The following is a 22,946-nucleotide window of genomic DNA, read 5'->3' as shown; positions in this document are numbered from 1 at the left end:
AATTTAACTAGAGGAGAGACCTTAATAACTACTTGTGATTTAGCTATTGAATCAATACTAATTGAACTGACCTCAGAGAAAGTCAAAAGAGCTCAAAACTGCAGGCTGCCCAGCACCAAACCCTACACTTTTTTCAAAAATAAAACAAAAACCTTTTCATTTAGATGTTAGAATATTACATTATCAAAGAGACTGACACTAGATATAACTACTATTATATAATGAAATATAATTATTATTATTAGAATGAGCAAGAAATCAGCGTATACACCATAAACCACTCAGAGAGTCTTATGACCCACACTCTTACTGCTTTACATCAATGACCTATGTGATAAAATTAGAGCAGCTGCGTCCTTTTCACCAATGACGTAAAATTATTTAATGCCACCAACAATGCTTCTGCCCTGCAAAGCAACCTTGACTGTGTCAGAATGGTCGCGCAATTGGCAACTTCAAATTTCAATCAACAAATGCTCTTTCCTACACATTGGCAAAAAAATCAGAACACCAAATACAAGTTCGGTGGAAACGATCTTATAGATGACCCTCACTCTTCCAAGGACCTAGGAGTACTTACCTTAAATGATCTAAGCCCCAGAACTCACTGTAACACCATTGCCAAAAAGGCTTTAAGAATGTTTAACCTTATTTCGCGAAGCTTCGTCTCCGGCAACATTGAATTGTTAACTAGGGCATACAAAACCTTTGCCAAACCAATTCTCGAATACAGCTTGTCCATCTGGAACCCACACTATATATCGAACATTAACATAATTGAGCGGGTTCAGAGGTATTTCTCGAGAAAAGTATTCCACTCCTCCACTTATGCCTCCAGATTGTCCAGGCTTGAAATTTTGGGCCTGGACAATCTGGAACTGTGCCACCTGTGGTCTGATCGAAGCATAGTTCACAAAATTGTCTGCTATAACTTCTTGCCTGTCAATGACTTCTTCAGCTTCAATCACAATAATACACGAGCAAACAACTGATACAAACTCAAGGTAAACCACTCCAAACTTGATTGCAGAAAATATAACTTCAGCAACAGAGTGGTCAACACCTGGAATGCCTTACAGCCATTATTACAGCCTCAACCCCTCACAGCTTCAACCTCAAACTGTTTACTGTGGACCTCACCTCATTCTTAAGAGGTCCTTAAAGTGCACCAGTAGGTCCCTGTCTTACTGTCCCCATTTATCTGTATTTACTTCCTTTGTTCTTGTTTATGTTCATACATATACTTATCTTGTACAAGTTTGACAAACAAACAAATATATTGCACCATTTGAGTATACAAAAATACAGTTAGAGTAATTTTTAGAGTAAAAATTAGGACAATTTTTAAAAAGGGATAAAATAGTGTGTATGATCTACTCTACACAAATCAGTAAACCAGTCATAGTGATTATTAAAATTTATATCACATAAATCAATCCAGGGTGGAGAGCAGAAAGACCCACTGATTAATTTACTGGATTATAAGGACAAATAACTACTTAAAGATAAACTTCAATTCATAATCTTTCCTTATATCAAAATAGAATTATAACAAAAGAATATTTAATTGGAACTAGAAACTTAAATTAAATAAATAAATAAACTTAAATTAAATAAAAACAGCCCAGACACAAATAATTACAACAGAAAAACCTGAAAAAAACTTCAAAAGAACTTGAAGCGGATCGAAAATATAAGGTACCAGCTCGATACCTGTGCTCCACAAAACTATGTGGTTGGGCTTAGTTTTGGGGGAGGAAAATTGGGGGGAGGGAAATCTGCCTCTGCCTACCAGCATCCATTGGTATTCATCTGGCTAGTGTCCTGTCAGTGTGTAAGAGAGTTCTTTTCAGGTGGGGAAGAGGAGTAGAACTCCTTAGAATCAGAGCATATTAATAATAATATACGAAATACTAATGCTCTGATGGTCATTTCGAAAAATCCTTTCTTAGTGAGCACCTAGAAGCCAAGAGGACCTAGGTGCCAAATTTCAAGTTTGTAGGCTTTACGGTTCTGGAGATTTTGTAATGATGTGTGAGTGGTATTTCACTTATTTTTTACTTTCAAGAAATTAGAAAAAAAATATTACTGCTGTGTGATAATATTAGCTTTTTCTTTTAAAAAATTCATTAAGCACCTTTCTAAGTTGCTGAACTTCCTTAGTTTGCAATATGGGGAAAAATGCCTGTTTTTCTACTCAATCTCAATCTCAAGTTAGTTTCCATATAGAACCAATTTTCTGTTTCCTTCCTTCCAACTTTCTATCTTCTTACAGAATTCTCATCTCATATGCTAGCAGGAGTAAAGCTGCAGAGAAATTATATTACACTGAAAGATAATATAAGCCTTCAGAAAAACAACTACAGAAGCATGCACAGACATCCCACAACTAGAATATTGTATAATGTTCTCAATGATGCCCAATTTATCAGTGTTACTAAAGTCTTTAGAGTAATCACTATATTGAAATTGATTAGGATCTATTTGTTTCTTGCTTTGCTTGATGGAAAATCAGAACAGATAAAAAAAATCCAAATCAACAGCCTGACAGTATTGATTGTTCTTAAGGTGTACCTGCAGGAATTTCCATCTTCCATTCAGGTCTTCTAGCTGGTTGAGCATATATGGAGAAAGTGGAATCTCAGATGAGGTAAACTGATGAGCTAAGCCATTAACATTGTTCAGGTTCTCTTTAAGAGGTGTAATTTCTCCTTGGTAGACCTGTGTAAACAATGTAAAGTTAGGTTGATATATATGAAATAAAAAAAACTATCTAAAACAAAACATAAAAAGGGTGGGGTAATTTGGTGCTCTCTGAGCTTGGTTATTTTCTTGCAGTCATTTCATTACCCAAATTAGGTAACATCATCAATGCAAGAAAACAACCAAGCTCAGAGAGCATCAAGAACTCCTCATTTCAACCCTGAGCTACAAATATTCTCCTTTATTGAAACCATAAAACCCTATGGTTTCTGCAAATTAGGATTAGAATCAGGGGTGGGATTCAAATTTTTAAACAACTAGTTCTGTGGGTGTGGCTAGGTAGGCATGGCTATGTGGGCATGACTTTTTTTGTAACCCCCCATTTTTTTCCTCCTGAGCCTCAGGGAAGCCTCCTGGGGACGGTGTTTTTGCTCCCAGAAGGCAAAAAATGGAGACTGGAGGGGCGCACCCCCCCCATGTTCCATCTTTGGGCCTCCTGGGCCTCAGGGAAGATCACATGAGCCATTTAATGGGCTCCATCCTGCTCTGGGTTCCCCAGGCCCACTGGCAGAACCAGGTCTTCAGTGCCTTCTTGAAGAATATTAGAATGGGAGTTGTTCTAATCTCTGGGGAAACGATGTTCCACAGAGAGGGAGCCGCCATGGAGAAGGCCCTTCTTCTGGGTCCCACCAGGTCTATCCCCCTCAGGGATGGGACTCATAACATTCTCTGCCTCCCCACTCTGATGGGTTGGGTAGATGTGACCAGCAAGAGACGGTCCCTCAAATAACCTGTTCCAAGCCATGAAGGGTTTTAAAAGTGACAGCCAGCACCTTGAATTGTACCCAGAAGCAAACTGCACCCAGGAGCAGAATCAATGCAGCTCCCGCAGGAGAGGTGATACTTATGCACACTGGGGTCTGCAGAAAACCATATGGGCCACTGCATTTTGCACCAACTGGAGCTTCTGAATGCTCTTCAAGGGCAGCCCCAAGTAGAGCGCATTGCAATAATCAAGATGGGAAGTGACTAGGGCATAAATGTCTGTGAGTAGGGACCATTGTCCCAGTAAAGGGCATAACTGGTGCACAACTCACAGTTGCGCAAAGGCCCTCCTGGCCACGACCACTACCTGCTCTTTGAGCAGGAGTTATGAGTCCAGGAAAACCCCTAGGGTCTATTTGGGAAAGTGCCACCCCATCCAAGACTAAAGGTGGGAATTCTCTCTGAGCAAACAAAACCCAAACTCAGAACCATTCAGTCTTGCAAGGGTTTAGTTTCAACCCGTTGCTTCCCATCCAGCCCCTAACAATCTCCAGGCACTGTGAGAGGGAGGACACAGCATCACTTAACTCACATGGGCTGAGACATACAGCTGAGTATTATCAGCATATTGGTGATACCTCATTCCATGGTGACAGATTATCTTACCCAGCGGCTTCATATAAATGTTGAACAGGAGCGGAGAGAGTACCGAGCCCTGTGGAACCCCGTAAAGCAGTGGGTGAGGACTGGATCTCTCCCCTCCTATTAATATATTTAATATTAATGTGTTTTAGTGGAAACCAAACAAAAAGCTTTTCAAACATTAAAGAAGCCATCAAAAAGGGGCTATTATTATGCCATATTATTCAAAGAACTTTTAGCTGTGGAAGGCCTTGCAACTCCTTAAGCTCCGGCAGATTTTAAGAAGATGCTTGGGAAGGGCAAACAAAGGATCTATAAAGGGGTGTGTGTGTGTGTATGTGTGTGTGTGTTTATGTTGATAATTATAAAAGCAATATTATAAGCCACTGCCATCAACCTCATAAATTAGATCTAAGAAAAAACTAAGAACTAAGGAGACCACAACCTACTTCTTGGTAAACTGGAAAAGTGTGGGATAGACACTATCACCACTAGATGGATTTGTAACTGGCTGACAAACCGTAGTCAACAAGTAGTTCTTAATGATACTACATCATGAGTGTCAAACTCGATCGTGTCATGTTATGTATTATGACGTATTGTTACTTTTTTTCCTTTGCAGACCCAAAGTGGGCATGTGATGTATCGGATCCATGGGCTACATCTACATCTACATGGGGGGTAGTAAGCAGTGGGGTAGTTATGTCTTAGGCCAGTACTCTTTAATATCTTCATAAATGACTTAGATGAGGAAATAAAAGGGGAACTCATCAAATTTGCAGATGACACTAAGCTGGCAGGAAGAGCCAACACCCCAGAAGACAAGCTCAGAATCTAAAAAGATCTTGACAGATTTGAACAATGGGCCCTATCCAACAACATGAAATTTAATGTCGAGAAAAACAAGGTTTTACCCCTAAGCAAGAAAAACCAAAGGCACAAGTACAGAGTAGGCAAAACCTGACTCAAAAACAGTAACTGTGAGAGGGATCTTGGAGTCCCAGTGGATGACCACTTAAACATGAACTAGCAGTGTGCAGCAGTAGTCAAAAAAGCTAATACAATCCTTGGTTGTATAAACAGAATCAAAATCACGTGAAGTATTAATACCACTTTATAAAGTCTTAGTAATGCCACACCTGGAATACTACATCCAGTTTTAGTCACCACATTACAAAAAAGATGTTGAGACTTGGAAAAAAAAGTGCAAAGAAGAGCAACTAAGATGATTAATGTTTTTGCCTCAATTCCTTTTGTACTAGTGTTGGGGATCCTGTTTTAAATAGTTTAAATATCTCCATTCTCACTTTGGCCAGGCAACCATTTGGCTGGTATAATATTGTGGAAAATGAACTCAGGCTTAAAGTACAAGAAATTTTTTTCCCCTTCTCTCTTCCTTCAGTTAACAGCTCCAGCCCAGGCAGACAGCCAAGAACTATTTAACAGGTGAATACTTAGCTGCCATAACAAAACTGCAGGAATGCAGTCAGCACAGAAACAATAGAAACTTACAGATCATCTCCCATTTCAGCATCCCACTTTTATCTTGTTCAACCACCGTTAATCTACTATCAATGTCTCCAATCTTCTTGTCTCTTTGTTTATCTTCTTCTTCAATTTTTTGGAATCTCTCATCATACTTCGCCATCATTTGTTGAATATTCTCCACTTTTTCATCAGTTTTCCCTGTTCTTTGTTCGATGTTCTCTGTTCTTTGTTCAATGTTCAATGATCAGAATTTTATCTCAGATTTCAAAACATAGAGGAAGAAAAAGGACAAAATCTAGCTGAGATAATGATAGAAATATTGGCTGAAGCTTTGGAAATAACTGAAGAGAAGATGATGGATGGAGTACATGAGGTATACCGAGTTTTTACAAGATATGCGATGAGAAGTAACTTACCAAGAGAAGTTCATATCAGATTTACAAAAAAAGCCATTAAAACGCAAATATTACAAGTGGCAAGAGAGAAAACGTTGAAATACAAAGGCAAGGAGATTGTGGTCTTAAAACAAATACTCAGAAGAGTGAGAGAGATGAGAAGAGAATATCGATTCCTGACTAAAATGTTACTGAAAAAAGAGGTGAATTATAGATGGCTGATCCCAGAAGGGTTAATGTTCACATGACAAGAACAGAGACATAGAATTGATTCAATTGAGAAAGCAGAATTATTTTACTCAGAATTCTTTGGAAGGAAAGAGGAAGAGGCAGAAAAAGAGATCTCACTAATTGAATTCCAAGAGGACCAAATGGGGACTCAAAAAGAAGAAGGTGCAGTAGGTGGACAGGTGAAAACCAAAGAACAACGTGAACCAAGATCTATGAGAGCTGCCAAACCCAACTATAAAATATAATCATGGAAGAAAAAAATTGATCACAATTAATATAAATGGACTTAACTCAGCTGTTAAAAGAAGGAAAACTTTTCATAAATTAGAGAAATTAAAATTTGATATAATTTGTCTACAAGAAGTACATATTAAAAAACAATATGAACAACTGTTGGTACAGCCAAAATTAGGGAAAATATTTACTTCCTTGACCCAATGTAAGAAAAGAGGAGTGGTTTTATATATTAAAGAAACCACCCCAGCAAAACTGATTTATACCGATGAAGATGGAAGAGTATTAATGGTGGAAATAATGGACAATAATATGAAAACACTCCTGATTGCAATTTATGCTCCGAATGATAAACAAGAAGAATTTTATAAAAAATTACACATGAAAATAATTGAACTGGACTATGCTAATATAGTTATGATGGGAGATTATAATGGAATTGTAGACAATAAACTGGACTATACAGCAACAACAACAAAGCAAAACAGAAAGACTCTCCCTAAATCTTTCTTTAAAATGGTAGATGAAATAAACTTAAAAGATATATGGAGAGAAAGAAATGCTAAAACCAAACAATACACCTTTTACTCTAATAGACATTTATCATGGTCCAGAATAGATATGATATGGATGTCAACAGAATTAATATCTAATATTCAAGAAGCAAATATTGAAACAAGCACTTGGGAAGACCACAATCCAATGACAATCAAATGGAAAGGACAAAAAAGAAGATTGAGATGGACGTTAAATAATACTATTTTAAAGGAAAAAGACTTTACACAGCGGATGGAGAAAGAATTGGCCTTTTTCTTTAAAGAAAATAAAAAAGAAGATACATCAATTCAGAAAGTATGGGACACAATGAAGGCATACGCTAGAGGCTTGATAATAGATTATACAAGGAAAAGGAATATTAGAAAAAGGCAAGCCACTAAGGTTCTAGAAGATGAGCATAAAAGACTTGAAAAAGAGCTACAGAAAACGCCACAGAAAAAGGACATCAAGCTGAAAATGGATATAATCAAACACAAAATGGGTCAAATAGAGAAAGAAGAATTAGCACAGAAAATTAGAGGTGCTAAACAGAACTATTTTGAAGATGCAAACAAACCAGGTAGATGGTTAGCATATAAATTGAGAAAAGAGAAAGAATCAAGGAAAATATTGCAGTTAATAGATGATCAAGGCCAAGTTCGCCATGGCAACAAAGAGAAGAAGGAAATTATTCGAGATTTTTATGGGAAATTATATAAGCAAGAGAATATTGATGAGGAAAGAGTTAAGCAGTATTTACAGAATGCTAATCTACCTAAGATACCCAAAGAGACTGAAAAAATGTTAGAAAGCAATATAACAATAATGGAGTTAACTGAAGTAATTAAGAAGCAAAATAACGGAAAGGCACCAGGCCCAGATGGACTTCCGGCAGAATTTTATAAAACACTACAAGAATCATTGAACCTCCCACTGCTAGAAGTTATGAATGAAGTTATGTTAAAGAAGAAGATACCTAAAACATGGTCAGAAGCCTATATTTCACTTATTCCAAAAGAAGAGGCTGATCTATTGCAAACTAAGAATTATAGACCTATTTCTTTATTAAATGCAGATTACAAAATTTTCACTTCAGTGGTAGTAAGTTCTGGCTGGCCACACCCCTGACCCGGTGGGCCAGTCACCACTGGCTCACTTGCCCCACCTGCCTGATGCTCGCTCATTCTGCCCACCTGACTCTCGCCCCTGAAGGTATTTTTTCCCCTTCTGACAATCAGCTGTTCATACAATCAGCTGTGCCGGGATACCCCTTGCTGAGGCCCAGGAAGGCAAAAAATGGAGGAAGGGGCTCAGCCTCCTCCTCCACCATTTTTTTTCTTCCTGAGGCCCAGAGGAGTCTTCTGGGAGCAAAAACACCCCCCAGAGGCTCCTCTGCGACCAGGAAGATCCCAAAACGGAGCATGGAGGGGTGCTACGTGCCCCTCCCATGCTCTGTTTTTTTCTTCCTGAGCCCCAATCAAGTTGGCCATGCCCACCCAGTCACACCATCACCCAGCCACACCCACCTAGCTGGTCATTAGGGCAGAGAACCAGTTGTTAAATTATTTGAATCCCACCACTGGGTGTTATGTGCATGCACATGTGACCCCTTTGTAGCATGTCTGCGCATGCGCGCATGATCACCCCCATGCCATCCATCTGCACATGCGCATGTGACCCCCAGCATGCACTGCACATCTCTGTGCATGTGCATGTGTCTCCCGTGCATCCCCGCCTCCTCCATGCATGCGCACCAGATACCTGACAATCAGCTGTCGGGCAGCAGCGGCGTGCACGCATGGTAGTGGGGCTCTTCCGGCCAAGCTCTCGCGTGCCAGGGGAAATGGCTCTGCATGCCACTTCCGGCATGCGTGCCATAGGTTCGCCATCACGAGTGTAGAGTCTACACCATTTCTGATAAATGGCAGCCCAATCCCTTCTTGAAAGGTGGGGGACTTACAAGGTCCCTTCCAGCTCTATTCTGATTGAAAAATATTTTTTTATTATCTTTCACCTTGAGAAAATTAAAGGCAATGTATTCTGAAAAAGTTTTAAGCTGATTTTTAGATGTCAACAATTAGATTTACTGTATTAATTTTCTTTAAGCAGAACAGCTACAACTTCATTTTCTAGTTTTATTTTATTTTCATGGGGAAAATTTGGGGGGGGGACTAGACTTAAAAATCTTAATGAGATTCACTGCAGCTTTTCATATCTTTAACAGTAAGATCTGATTGACCAGTTGGCATCACAGCAGGACAGTTATGGAATAGAGGAGCTCCACAGAGCACTGCAAAACCCAGCTGATACCTGTGTGCCAGGAGACCCTACAAGGTCAAAGCCGCCCTGTACAGGTGGTGAAGAAATGAGGGATGTTTTGTAGAGGAAATGGAAATGTCCTAATTTGATCCAAAGAAAACCCTCTTGATCAACAGCAGAGACAACGGCCATTTTGGCAAGACCGAAGTTGTGACAAACAAGACAAAAATAATATGTGCTGGAGTGGTTTGCGGACAGAGAATTGAAAGTGGGTGAGATATCTTTCAACTTCTACACTAGCGACTTAAACCCAAATAAAAGAATTCTTTAAAAAACGACTGACAAAAACATTAAGAAAACGGCAATCTAACACATGGAGAAAGAAAAATAACAAGTGAAATAAACTCTTAATGGAAGATTATGAAGCTTTAAAATATAAAAAGACTGGACTGGAACTAGTAGTAGTGTGAAAAGTGATTTAGTTTGTGGATAATACTGTTTGTTTACTGGAAGAATCTGTACAAAGAAAGAGGAACTTTCGACAAAGAAAGAGGAACGCCTTCTGACAATCAGCTGTTTTAGCTTTGCTGTGTTTAATGCTGGAAATTAGAGTGGTGGTGTCATCTACTGGTCAAAGAAGTATATGGTGGGAATAAACTTGGAAAGTAAGGATTATTTGAAAATACAAGAATAACAAAGAGGAGAAGAAACAAAATAGTGAAAGACAAACAACACCTGAAAGGCCTTTTCATTTTGGTTTCATATCTACTGGAGTTTTGGCTGTTTGGAAGTATTATTGAGCTTTTTAAAGATTTCTAACGCAAGGTGGACTATAATTAAGAAAAAAGCATCCTTAAAATTGAATATCTGACTTTGTGGATTAAAGGCATTTGAGGAAATTTGATGGGCCAATCTAGATTATTAAAATCATTTGACAGAACATCCTACAAGGTGAAAGATGAAAGAAAAATTAAACAAGTCTTAAAAATTTGGAAAATTTAAAGGGTGCAAATTGGAAAATTTTAAGCTTTATAAATTTAGGGGATTTTGAGAAGCAGTTCTGGGACTGTGTAAATTTTATTAATATTGGCATTTTTGGTGTTTCCGGGCAACTGGGATATTGAAATTTTGCAGAAATATTGAGCAGTGATTAGTTTATTACATTATCACAAAATGTTTCAACAAATGCAATTTATAAAGAAATTTTTATTGATGTTTCAATGTATTCAACAAGATATAACAAGGAATCGTAGGGAGATGATGGAATTGATGCAGGATACAGGTGTGAGAAAAACCTGGATATAGGTGTGTGAAAACCCCCAGCAAATGACAATAAAAATGATTAAAAATTCCAGAAAATAGAGGAGGAATCAGAAGGAGTTGAGGAAAGAATAGAGGAGATAAATACAAAAATGATACAAGCAGACAATGATATAGAGGAGATAGCAATAATTTTTAACATGGAACACATAGATTATTCCTTAAGAGTTCAAAATATAAAAGAGAATAAAGAGAAAGATCTCCTAAAAATGATGGGGGGAACTGTGGATGGGTGCTCTAGAGATCCAAAAGCAAGAGATAGTTGCTGTGGCAGATGAAATATTTAGATTAAATAAACATGGTGAAAGGCGTTACAAGATACAGGAGGAGAAGCATGAAAGATTCACCAAAAAGTTAGTAAGGGTTGAAAATTCAAAAAAGAACAAGAAACAAGAGATGATGGATAGATATGGAATATTTTTTAACATGGTTATTTTATTAAGTGTTAGAAAAAAGGAGAAAGTAGAAATTGGGAAATTAGTATTATGTATACTGATATATAATAGGACATATTATAATTACTATGTTTACACACAAATATTAGAAGATGAAAGATTATGACTATGTATATTTAAATAGTACTATCATTATTAGAATTGTATGTAAAGTATATTGACCCAGACAATACACCAAGCACTGTTCACCAAGCACTGATTTTATTTTATTTTATTATAATTGCACCTCATACAATGAAATTAAATGCCATCTTCAGCGTACATCATACATAAGAAAACTATTAAAAAATAAAACAAAAACACACATCCTCCACATTCTGTACAATTGAATTGAAAATATTGCATTAATATTATACTATATAGTAGAATTCAACATTGTTACTGCTCTGGGAAAGAAGCTGTTTTTCAAGCCTATTTGTCCTTGTTTTTATTATTCTGTACAGTCTGCCAGATGGTAATAATTCAAAAAAAGGGTGCCCAGGATGAGATGTATATTTAAGAATGTTTTGAACTTCCTTAAGGCAGTGGGAGCTATAAAGCTCTTCCAAAGAGGGGAGATGGCAACCAATGATTCTCTGGGCAATGATGTTAACCCTCTGGAGCGCTGTCCTATCTGCCACTGTGCAAACCATACACAGGTGCAGTAAGTTAAAATACACTTTATAGTGCAGCGGTAGAAGATCACCAGCAATTTTTCATTCAATTGTTGTTTCCTGAGAAGTCTCAGGTAGCATAATCTCTGCTGGGCCCTTTTGACCAGTGCTGCAATGTGAGTGCCCCACTCATATTGGGTGTTAAAGAAAGAATTATAAATAAATTATAAATAAAAATGAACAGTAAGATCTTCAACTGTTGACCAATGTGAAAAAATAAATGAAGTAAATATGCTTGCAGGATACAAATGACAACTTTTCTTTTTATTGTGTTTTGCACATTATAAAACATACAATAATCTGCCTTAAAATCAAAGCTAACATGTTTGTTATAAATGTGGAAACTGCTTTGAGCAATAAAAACATACAGAAGTAGTGCTATCAGAGCTTAGTTTGCTTTAGATGAGAAAGCAAATTTATTTAATTTATTTAAAATTTATTTAATTTAAAATTATTTAAAATTTATTTAAAAGCAGCTGAAGACAAAGATGTGGCATTTTCTGGTAGTGGCATCTACCTATTAGACTAACTTCAATCTTTCATTTGGATTGAGCGTCTGTCTAAAAAACATGAGACTATACATAGTAAGAAATCCATTGTCACCAAGATGTAGAAGCTGGGTTTGGGGATATGTGGGAATAGACATGCAGCTCTGTCTATACAGAAAGCTGTATTCCTTACTTATTCAGGTATTGTGAGCTCCCTGTTACAAAAGAATATTAACTGAGCCTGCAAAATTGTAACTCTTTTAAGATTCATACAAGGTATCATTCTAGGTATCCTTTAAGTATTTTATCCATTGAAATGCATTTTGCTCTCAGTCACCTGATGTAAATAGTAGGCCAAGCAAGTTCAAAATATTTAAAATAATCTTTAATGCACAAAGAGAATGGAAATTGCAAAAAAACTCCATATCATTCTAATTATCTCTACTGGGAGAGTGTGTGAGGAATTCAGAATATTAAACTGGCAACTCAGGAATATAGTATGTAGTGACCCATCAAGCTAATTAGGCACATCATGAAATGAAAGCAGATAAATGAAAGAGAAAAGACTTAAGGAAGGATTGTCATAGATAAGACATGACCAGCAATTAGACTTTATGCTGCTGCAGTCAACAGTGCTATGGAAGATAACGAAATGCAGAACTTGAAAAGAAACAGGAGGAAATATATGGGTCTTACTTTTATATGTTAATCCAGTGGTTCCTAAATTTTTCGGTCCACTGCCCCCTTGGTGCTACAAACTCATCCTTGGTGCCCCCCACTCAGGGGTGGGATTCAAATTTCTGTGGGTGTGGCCTAATTTAAGGGTGTGGTTTGCTGGTCACATGACTGGGTGGGTGTGGCTTGTTGGTCATGTGACTGGGTGGGCGTGGCCAGGTGACTGGCAAACCAAATACAAGTGGTCCTCACTTAATGACCGGTTGTTTAGCAAGTGTTCTAATTTATGACTGGCCTCCCCAGAGCTACTTGACCAGTTTTTGGAGTTTTAACAACTTTAGATCAGGGGTCTAAATCCCAATCCTGCCTGTGTGTGAGAGAGAGAGGGAGAGAGAGAGGTTGAATCAGATCTCTCTCTCTCTCTCTCTCCCACCAACGCCAGAAAGCCACCGTCAGTCAAAATTCATATTAGTGGTCTCCGGGATTTAAAATTATGAGTTTGGTGGTCCCCGAGGTCCAAAGGTTTGGTGACCCTTGATCCAAAGGGATGAGCCTGAGAGAGGGAAAGAGAGAAAAAAAAGAAAGAGAGAAAGAGAGAGAGAAAATAAAGAGAAAAGAGAAAGAAAGAAAGAAAAAGGGACAAAGAAAGAGGGGGGGATGGAAGGAAGGGACAGAAAAAAAAGAAATAAAGAAGGAGGGAGGGAGGGAGGAGAAAGATAATGAGATATCTATTCTAGTCCAATCACCTGCTCCAGAAGGGTTAGAAGAGAGAGAGTGTGTGTGTGTTCTCCTTGTAATTTACCAGTACATTTGGTTTTGCCTTCTTTAGGGTGGAGATCTGGTCCAATGGATCCTGTTTAAAGCCTCAACAAAATGTGAGAGCTTCCTGATAGTTTTGACCATGTTTCATCCACAAAACCTTTAATAGAAGCCAAAGAGGTTTCAATGTGTTGGTAAAGATGTTTCAATGTGGAAAAAGGCCTCAGTCTAAACTAGGCCTCATTCAATCTGATGCATCAGGTCTCTCTCTCTCTCTCTCTCTCTCTCTCTCTCTCTCTCTCTCTCTCTCTCTCTCTCCCTCTCCTCCTCCCTCCTCCTCCCTCCCTCCCTCCCTCCCTCCCTCCCTCTCAGACTGGCTTTGCTCTACTTTCCTGATGTGCCTGCGGGGCCAGCGCTTCGTACATGGATGGATGGATGGATGGAGAGAGAGAGACAGACAGACAGACAGACAGGCAGGCAGGCAGGCAGGTAGGTAGGAAGGAAGGCAGGCAGGCAAACAGACAGACCTTTTGGATGGATGGACGGACGGACAGACAGACAGAATGCAACAGCGGCAGCACTTTGGGAAAGCGATGGGAGCGGCTTTTCCCAATGTGCTGCCACATTCAAGGCAACGATTCTGGAGCATTACTACAATCAATGGGTGAACCTGCAGGGCCAGCACCTCGAACGACCCCTGCTGCCTCTTAGCATCCCCAAGGGGGCCGTCAGAGGGGGGCTAAGTGGCGGCAGGGGGGCGTTCGAGGTGCCAGCCGGCCCTGCAGTTTCACCCATTGACTAGCACCGCTCTGGAGCCGGTGCCTCCAATGCGGAAGCGGTGGCATGTTGCATGCCGCCACGGCCATGTTAGATGCGCCGCCCCCTTCCACCTCTTAGCGCCCTTCTGCTGGCCCCCTTGGGGATGCTAAGAGTTGGCAGGGAGGAATTCAAGGCGCCGGCCCTGCAGGTTCACCCGGCTCTGGAGCGGTTCTACAGTCAATGAGTGAACCTGCAGGGCTGGCTCCTCGAACGCCCCCTGCCGCCTCTTAGTGCCCCCCTGCCAGCCCCCTTGCCTCTTAGCGTCCCCCTAAGGCATCCCACTGCCCCCCAGGGGGCGGTACCACCCTCTTTGGGAACCACTGTGTTAATCCTTCTTTGTAATAATAGGTTAATGCCAGACTCCGCTTAATGTCCCATATCAAACTTAACTTCTTACATTTCATTGAGATATATTAGAAATAGATCTCAAAACTGATGCAGAACTTGCTTAAAAGAAAGTGGGGGGAAACTGTGGTGTTTTGAAATATATTTTGGAAGGGAATACATTTGTATGAAACTGTCAAGATTGAACTGCTTTGCTTCTTCCAAACCTTAATGCTTTTCAACTTGTCAATGAACTGGGGGGAGGGAAGGGAAAATTAGAATACTGAGAATGTGTGCATGGATTGTAAGAATCTGGCAACCATCAAGGTCACCACTGCAGGTACCTGCAAAAGAAATGGACTGTTCTCATAACAAAAGAACATCTTATAATTGGACAATGTGATCATCCAGGAGTGGGAAGAAGGGGAAGCTATTGTTTAACTAGACAAGCATTTGTGCGGGAAAACCAGAACTGGTTTTGATTCTTGTAGTGTATGTAAGACTCTGCATTATGGTCTCAAAAGAAAGGAAGTTTGGCTTGAACTTCTAAAGGAAAGGTGGAACATAAATTGAACAAACAAATAATTCAGATGAGACTCAGCATCATTATGAGTCATTATCATTATTCAGAATAGAAACATCTTAAGAATATTACAATACACATTATTTTTATTGTAAGCATATTAATAAGAGTATTAATTTTATATTTAAAATATTTGAGCATAAAGTAAATGTTATTCTAAGTATATCAACATGAAGAGTGGGAAAATCCTATGAATTTATAAGACATCTCCAAAGCCCCAAAGTCCCTTCTTCATGTTTACCAGTCTAATTTATTTTGAAGTCTTTGGATATCTTATAAAAGGGTAGGATAAGAGATAATTGAGGCTAATGTTTAACATGACCTAATCTTAAAAACCATAAGGGTTAACACTGGTTTTTGAGGCTGGTAAATGTATATAAAAATTAAGTTTTAACATCATTTATAAATTTTATGTCTGTTTTGCATAAACCATAACCTAAGCTATAGAAGTTACTCAGAATACTGTGTACTACAGTACTCTAACTTTTACACAGAAGATGAAGCTAATTCTAACCATTATAACTAGATATGCAATTAGCAAACTAGATTAGTCTGATAAAGTATGTTTTTAGTCACCTCCCCTTATAAAGGTAATATTAAGTTCAGAAGATGTCACAAATATTTCAGAGATCTCTATCAGATGGGTTACCATTTTATAAGTTGTGCCTTCTGTCTCTCCTAGGTTAAGTTTCAGATTCTTTATTCCCCCATCCACCCTATCTCCAAATAACTCAGCATCTTTGCATTTGTATTTGGAAAAAAATGGTATAATTTTGTGTCATTCACATACTGGCAATATAGAAGAGAGTTTGAGAGTTTTCATAAAGTTGTTAGATAATGTGTGATATTTGAGATACTGATTTGGACAAGTTGGAATATTTAAGATACTACGTCAAAAGGTTTTTTTATAATTAAGATCTTACTATTGTTTTTTTTAAATACTGCCTTTTAAAAATATTCAATAAACTCTAAGCTCTTCTTCTATTACTAATGTATGCATTTTCATAACTCAAGAAACATACATCTCCCCTTTAAAGATTCCTGTTGATGCCACTAAGTTCCATTGTACAACCAAGAAGGTATAAGTAAAAACATAGTCATGTATTCATAACTATGTTTTTACTTATACCTATTACCTTGTAAGCAATTGACAAACCAAATAAAATAAATAAATAAAGAAAGATATTAACTCAATCTGTATTGAGCACAACATTCAGGTCACCATGGAGATGAATAATTTGAACAGTAAATTCTGGGGAAAATGTATTACAATAGGCTTTACTGTGATCCCATGTACCAGAATTCAATAGGCTTTCTAAACTGCTCAGCTTTGGGGAGACAGAGTAGCAGCAGAGACAAAGGATTTCTTCAATAACATCTCTGTCACAAGCTAGTCTTTCAAATGAGGTTTTTTTTTATAACAGCACTCCAGTCCTTTTCACTTTTTGGCCAACAGCTTCGTTGAAAACCAGGCAGTTTGATCAACTGTACTCAACAGGAAAGCCCATTAAAGGATGGTTGTTTTTATTGCATGGTCCATTTTCTATTTTATTGGTCAATCAGAATTTGACAGAATTGCTTGATGATGAAAGGAACATCACCAAAGCAGACCCATCAGCCTCCTGCAGTGGACTGTCTGTACCAATCCATCACCTCTCCAGAATAGTTGTACCATCTGGAATGTCAGAGTATATTCATTAGATGTCAGATCCGTGTATCTGTCATTTCTTCAGTGGAAGAAGAAAAGTGGGGGGAGACTGATAAAGAAATCCTTTCTTGATGTAACCTGAATATATTTAATCTTATATCGAATTTGTATAACCCACACATGATACAATGGAGGGAGGAAACCCAGATGGCCGGAACCTATCACCTCTGAGAGGCACAGCCAGGAGATGAGAAGACCATAAAAATTCCACTGTGAGATGTGTCCTGGGAACCTCTGGAAAAGATCATTCTGAAAAGGGTGTAGGGGGAAATTAGGTATGCCCTGGGAAACTGTGAAAAAGATCGTTTCTACAAAAGGGGTGGGGGAAATTAACATACTGACATCGAGATAAAGGGATGGGTTCTAAACTCCTTTATCTATCCCTGTATGCCTGAGAGACCTGAATTGTCTCATCTCAATAAAGGATTCCTTTTGATACGTTTGGTTTTCAGAAGTTCATTCTTGTTAATTGAATGGGAAAAAGTTCTGTAGCCTGACATAAAGTAGCGTCTGCAATAGAGGTCAGCCTGGAGAGAGAGAAAAAATTAAAGAAAAAAGAAAGAAAGAGAACCTTTCACTCTACTGAGGGGACCCTGCAAAAGAAGAAAAATGTCTGAATACAGCAAGGAGCAAGGGGGAGCTGAATGCTGGGAAGAAACGTCAACACTTACCCAGCCAGATACTGACTTAGTGCACCCCATCGAAGACAGCAAAGCTGCCTGCGAAACCTCCACCAAGCCCTGGTGGTCTATAGGTGTAGGAAAAAAAGACAGCTGGGACGGAAGAACCAGATGAGTAACCCTCACCTGGGGAAATCATAAACCCGGGTGGAAATTGGAGCTGGAGGCCCTATCGAATCAGGAAGAATGGAGCGAGGAGCCACCAGACAACGACCAAATGAGACGGTACAAAAATTGCCTCGTGAAGGAAGCCCTGGAGAACCTCGAGGTGAGGGATGCACCAGGACAACAACGCAGGAGAGTGAGGGAACCAGAAAATGAGAGAACCTGAGCTGCCACCTCGGATCCAGAGGAGATTGAGCGGGCAGAGGGACAAGCCAAAGAACCAGCAGCCATACCAGGTACCCGACCCTTAAACACCCCGGATTAGGGGATTAAACCTGGCCAACCCAGAGACATACAACTGCAGAAGAAGATCCCGCCCTTGGGGGTAAAATTCGATGGAGACCCCCCAGAAACTGGGATTTTTCCTGGCGCAAGTCCTCACCTACATGCAAGAATATGGGCGGAATTTCCCAACCCAGGGTTCCCGAGTACGAGTCATCACCCTGGCCCTTGAAGGGGCAGCAGCCAGATGGATGGTGATGCTCCACAATGTCAATGTTCCAGAATTAAGGAACCTCGATCGCTTCATGATGGCCTTACGCCACCACTTCAAGGACCCCCTTGCCGATAGAAAAGCCTGCGACCACATTAGAGTCATAAAACAAGGCCCTCGCCCGATAGCAGAATACACCGAGGAATTTCGGGTAGACTGGCCAGAGGATATCCTAGTCTGTTGGTTCAAAGATGGACTAAATGATGATCTATACACCACCTGCCTGGCCCGTGGGGCCCCAAACCTCCTGCACAAATGGTACATGGTAGACGAATGGTACAGAGGAGGCGGAGATAGACATGACTCGAAACTGGTACCGCACTGACAAGTTTTGGAAAAGATCCCCACCCCAGGGGAAATGGGAAGTTTTCAAACCCCAATCCACCATGACTCCAAGAACATCTGGTTGCTTTATATGTGGAAAGGAGGGACACCGCGCAGCAGAATGCCATTTGAAAACCCCTGCCAGAAAGCCAGACCACACATCAGGGGGGAAGCCTGGAACATCCAGCCCTTGTGGAAAAGAGACAGGCCTGAGAAGCAGAGTAGCTGTGGGATTCCGATCCCCCCCCAACCCTGAGGAAGAATCCAAAATGCTCCAAGGGGACCTGAGCCAGTCCAAAAGTGATCCGGAAGATGACCCGCTGGTAAGCAATCCAATTGAACCAATCACCCTTCCCCTAAGACTGTTTATCCCCAACCGAGGGAAGGGGGAGGAAGTTGCAGCGTTGCTGGATTCGGGATACACCCGATGCCTAATAAACCCCTCCCTTGCAGATAAATTGGGAATCCAACTGAAAGAAATGGAAAATCCCATTGCTTTCTGCCAATTAGATGGAACTATAGCGGTGCGGGGGGGGAGCTAGCCAAGTTTACCACAGAACCATTGAAAATAAGACTAGGGAACCATAGGGAGATGCTCACATTCATTGTAGCCCCGGGAATGGAAGAGCCGCTGGTCCTAGGTCTCACATGGCTGCAGAAATGGAATCCAAAAATAAATTGGAGGAAAGGAACTGTACAATTCCAGAGAGACGTAGTATTTGCAAAAAGCTCAGAGGAAAGGATAAAGAAAGGGACAGAGAACAGAGAATCAGGCATGACTGGACAGTCGGCTGAACCTATTAACATCCCCAATGAGTACCAGGATCTGGCCCAAGCATCTGGTGAGGAAGCTTGTGATGAACTCCCACTCCATCGAGCCACAGACTGCGCCATCAAAATCCTACCAGGGGCTAAACTCCCAAAACCACAAATGTACTGCATGTCTCCCAGAGAACTGAAAAAACTCAGAGCATTTATCGATAAATTTAAAAAGGGGCTTCATCAAACCCACCTGACCAAAAATAGCTGCCCCAGTATTATTCCGTGAAAAGAAAGATGGCTCCATGCATGTGTGAATTACCAAAAATTGAACGCAATTAGCATAGAGAATATGTACGCACTCCCCCTCATGAAGGACATGTTAGCCCACCTCTCGAAAGGAATTTTTTTTTCAAAGTTAGACCTATGAGAGGCATATTTCCACATCAGAATAAAGGAAGGGGATGAGTGGAAGACAGCATTTAACACCCCATTAGGATGCTTCCAATTTAAAGTGCTCCTTTTTGGACTGCAAGGAGCGCCCGCTGTGTTTATGCAATTGATCAACGAAACCCTTCATGAATTTTTATATAAAGGAGTTTTAGTGCATCTTGATGATATTTTAATCTACACAGAAACGATAGAAGAACACATCAAGCTACTCCGTGCAGTCCTCACAAAACTCTTAAACACTAAACTATATGCAAAACTATCTAAATGCGAATTCCACCATGAAAAAAATTGAGTACTTGGGGTATAGTATATTCCATGAGGGAATAGAAATGGATCCACAGAAAGTAGACAAACCAGTTTGCAGGGCTTCGGTGGCAGGCAGGAATCCGCGATCGTGCACGGTTTCTGCCTGGGCTCGCCACTGGAGCGCCCCGAGCCAGTTTGGCTTTGGGGCTAAGCCACCCCGTAGAGGTGGTGAAGAGGGGGGAGGTCCCAGCAGGGTCGAGGAAAGCCACATCTTTCCTTCACAACTGGCTAAACTCCCTTTCCTGAATGCGGTAAGAGCGGCGGTCAGAAATGGTCGCCTCAAAGAAGCACTCGTCCGGAAAAGAAAGTGCAGGAGGAAGTTAAGAAGTGAAAGTTTTGGCTGACCAGGATAAGAAGCAACAACTAAGGTATCCTGGAATTTAAATTTTATAAAAGATACATCGCTCCCAAAGAAGATTCGGAAGCAGCGAATGAAAGTGAAAAGAGAAAGTTTTTTTTTTCACTCTCCTTCCTTATGGTGACAGCGAAGAGAGATGAATGAGAAATCGGAAAAACCCGCTTTGGCACCAATAGGTAATTAAACTGGAAATATAATTAAATGCCAAGGGGACAATAAAGATATCTGAATATTAAAAATCCTTTTTTTGTTATAAGTGGGAAGGGAGAGGAAAAGAATAAGAGCAGGATTTGGAAGGAGAAGCCTGCCTGGAATTCAAAAGAATCTAAAGTTAAATCTAAACAAGACTTCTAAAAGATACATTTTAACTGGAACTTTGCAACTAAATAGTAACCCCAGGAAGAGAAAGTGAAAAAAGAAGAAAGTGTTAAAAGAAACAGCTTGTGTGTATTTGGATTGCTTGGTGACTTTGGGACTTATATTTGAATGACTAAAAACAATTGGGTGGTTGTTTAAAAAACCTCTACAATGGCATCACTTGTGGATGAACTGAAAATGGAATTTAAAAAATATAAAGAAGAGGAACAAGAAGGGAAGGGCTCCTTTGGCTCCGTTTTTCAATTTTTAGAAATGGCGATCTGTACCTATGAGAAGCTACAAGAAAAGACTGCGCAACAAGAAGATTGGGACAAAGAAGAAGCCATCTTTGATGAACAAGTAACTTTATCTGGGGAAGAAAGGGGAAAGAGAGTGGAGAATTTAAGACCTAAAAAAACAGCCAAAAAAGGGAAAAATAATGTGAAAAGTGGATATAATGTTAGAAAGCAACAGAAAAGGGGAATACAGAAGAAGGAAATAGAGGTGGAGAGACAAGGGGGTAAAAAGGGGAGAGAGAAGCAAGGGAGGAAGGAAGGGAAGAGGAGTTACAAAGGTTTAAAGCAAGATGTAAAAAAACAGGATTTATTCAGAGATAATGGGTGAAAATTTAACTGAAAAAGCGATTCTGCAAAGGTACATAAGATTGTATTGTTATATTTGTATTAGAAATAATGTTAGAAAATTGGAAACAACATATGATTAAAAAGTGGGATAAAATAGTCAGTGTAATTCAGTGAAACTTTTGTGAATAAAATAAATGAAATGAAATAAATGAGAGAATTGAACTAGGAAGGAATGGGAACATTTTAATTATTCTATGTTTTATAAAATATAAGTGAAGTGGGTGGGGGATAAGTGTTCCCATAGAAGTATGATACCTATTTGAATAGAAATGTGTAAAATGTTTAAGAGTTAAATGAATATTAATATGAATGATAGAATTGAATTGGTATGGATTGTTGTTTTAATTATCTTATATATTTATAATTTTTTCTTTTTTAAAAATACAGTGTGTAGTTTTAGAATGTACCAAGCAGAATCCGAACGGAAGTTATGTATTATATTAAGTGTTATAATTTTAGGGGAAAGATATAAAGCTGTCATACTCCAATCAGTGATTACAGAAGAAATTTAGTTTAATGAGAAAAGATAATAGACAGCTGAAACAGGACAGACAAAGAATATAAGTATAATTATTTGAATCGAGATGAAATAAATAAAATAGTATTAAGAAAGTTAAAAGAGGGGAGAAGCTATATAGAAAATGTAGAATGGTAATGAGATATATAAAAATGAGCATGAACTTGAATTTGTGTCTGTACAAAGAGATGTAACCCGGGATCAAGCTGCTTTCAAAAAAGATGTTTTATGTTTTTATGTTTTATGTTTTGTTTGTTTATGTTTGTTTTTAAAATCAATAAAATTTTCGAAAAAAGAAAAGAAAAGAAAGAAATGGACCCACAGAAAGTAAAAGCTGTAATGGACTGGGACCCACTGCACACCAGCAAACAACTGCAAAGCTTCCTGGGGTTTGCGAACTTTTATTGCCAATTTATTCCAGCTTTTGCAAACATCACCCTCCCTATCACGAACTTCCTAAAAATGAAGCGGGGGGGAGAAACCCAAATCAAGGCAACCCCTTATCTGGACAATGGAATGCCAAGCGACATTCAAGAAACTCAAAGGTCTATTCTCAGCAGAACCAGTCCTTAAGCACCCAGATCCCAAACAACCTTTTGTCATCCAAGCAGACGCTAGTTATGTTGCAGTTGGAGCAGTCCTCCTCAAAAAGAATGGAAGTGGACAATTACAACCATGTGCTTATACATCCAAGAAACTGACGGAAACCAAGCAAAGATGGGCCATATGGGAGAAAGAGGCATATGCGTGATGGGCAATGCTCACATGGAGACATTTCCTGGAAGGAAACCAATTCCCCTTTGAAGTATGGACTGATCACAAAAATCTGGAAGCCCTGAGAAATACACGGAA

General features: G+C 39.4%; 1 protein-coding gene across 7 annotated transcripts in view; it reads right to left on the bottom strand.

The window, feature by feature from the left end:
* Window positions 1-22,946, bottom strand: part of DMD (dystrophin) — a 1,185,061-nt gene that overhangs the window by 322,563 nt on the left and 839,552 nt on the right. For all 7 annotated transcript variants that reach the window (XM_087966867.1, XM_087966866.1, XM_087966869.1 and 4 more), the window contains exon 59: window positions 2,575-2,721. In XM_087966867.1, coding sequence (XP_087822993.1) covers window positions 2,575-2,721 — 147 coding nt within the window. The remainder of the gene's footprint in view (window positions 1-2,574; window positions 2,722-22,946) is intronic.

The sequence above is a fragment of the Notechis scutatus genome, chromosome 5 (assembly GCF_049901735.1).
Source record: "Notechis scutatus isolate UNSWTSFEM ecotype Mainland chromosome 5, rNotScu1.2, whole genome shotgun sequence".
NCBI lineage: Eukaryota > Metazoa > Chordata > Lepidosauria > Squamata > Elapidae > Notechis > Notechis scutatus.
This window is presented reverse-complemented; position numbering and strand designations above follow the sequence as displayed.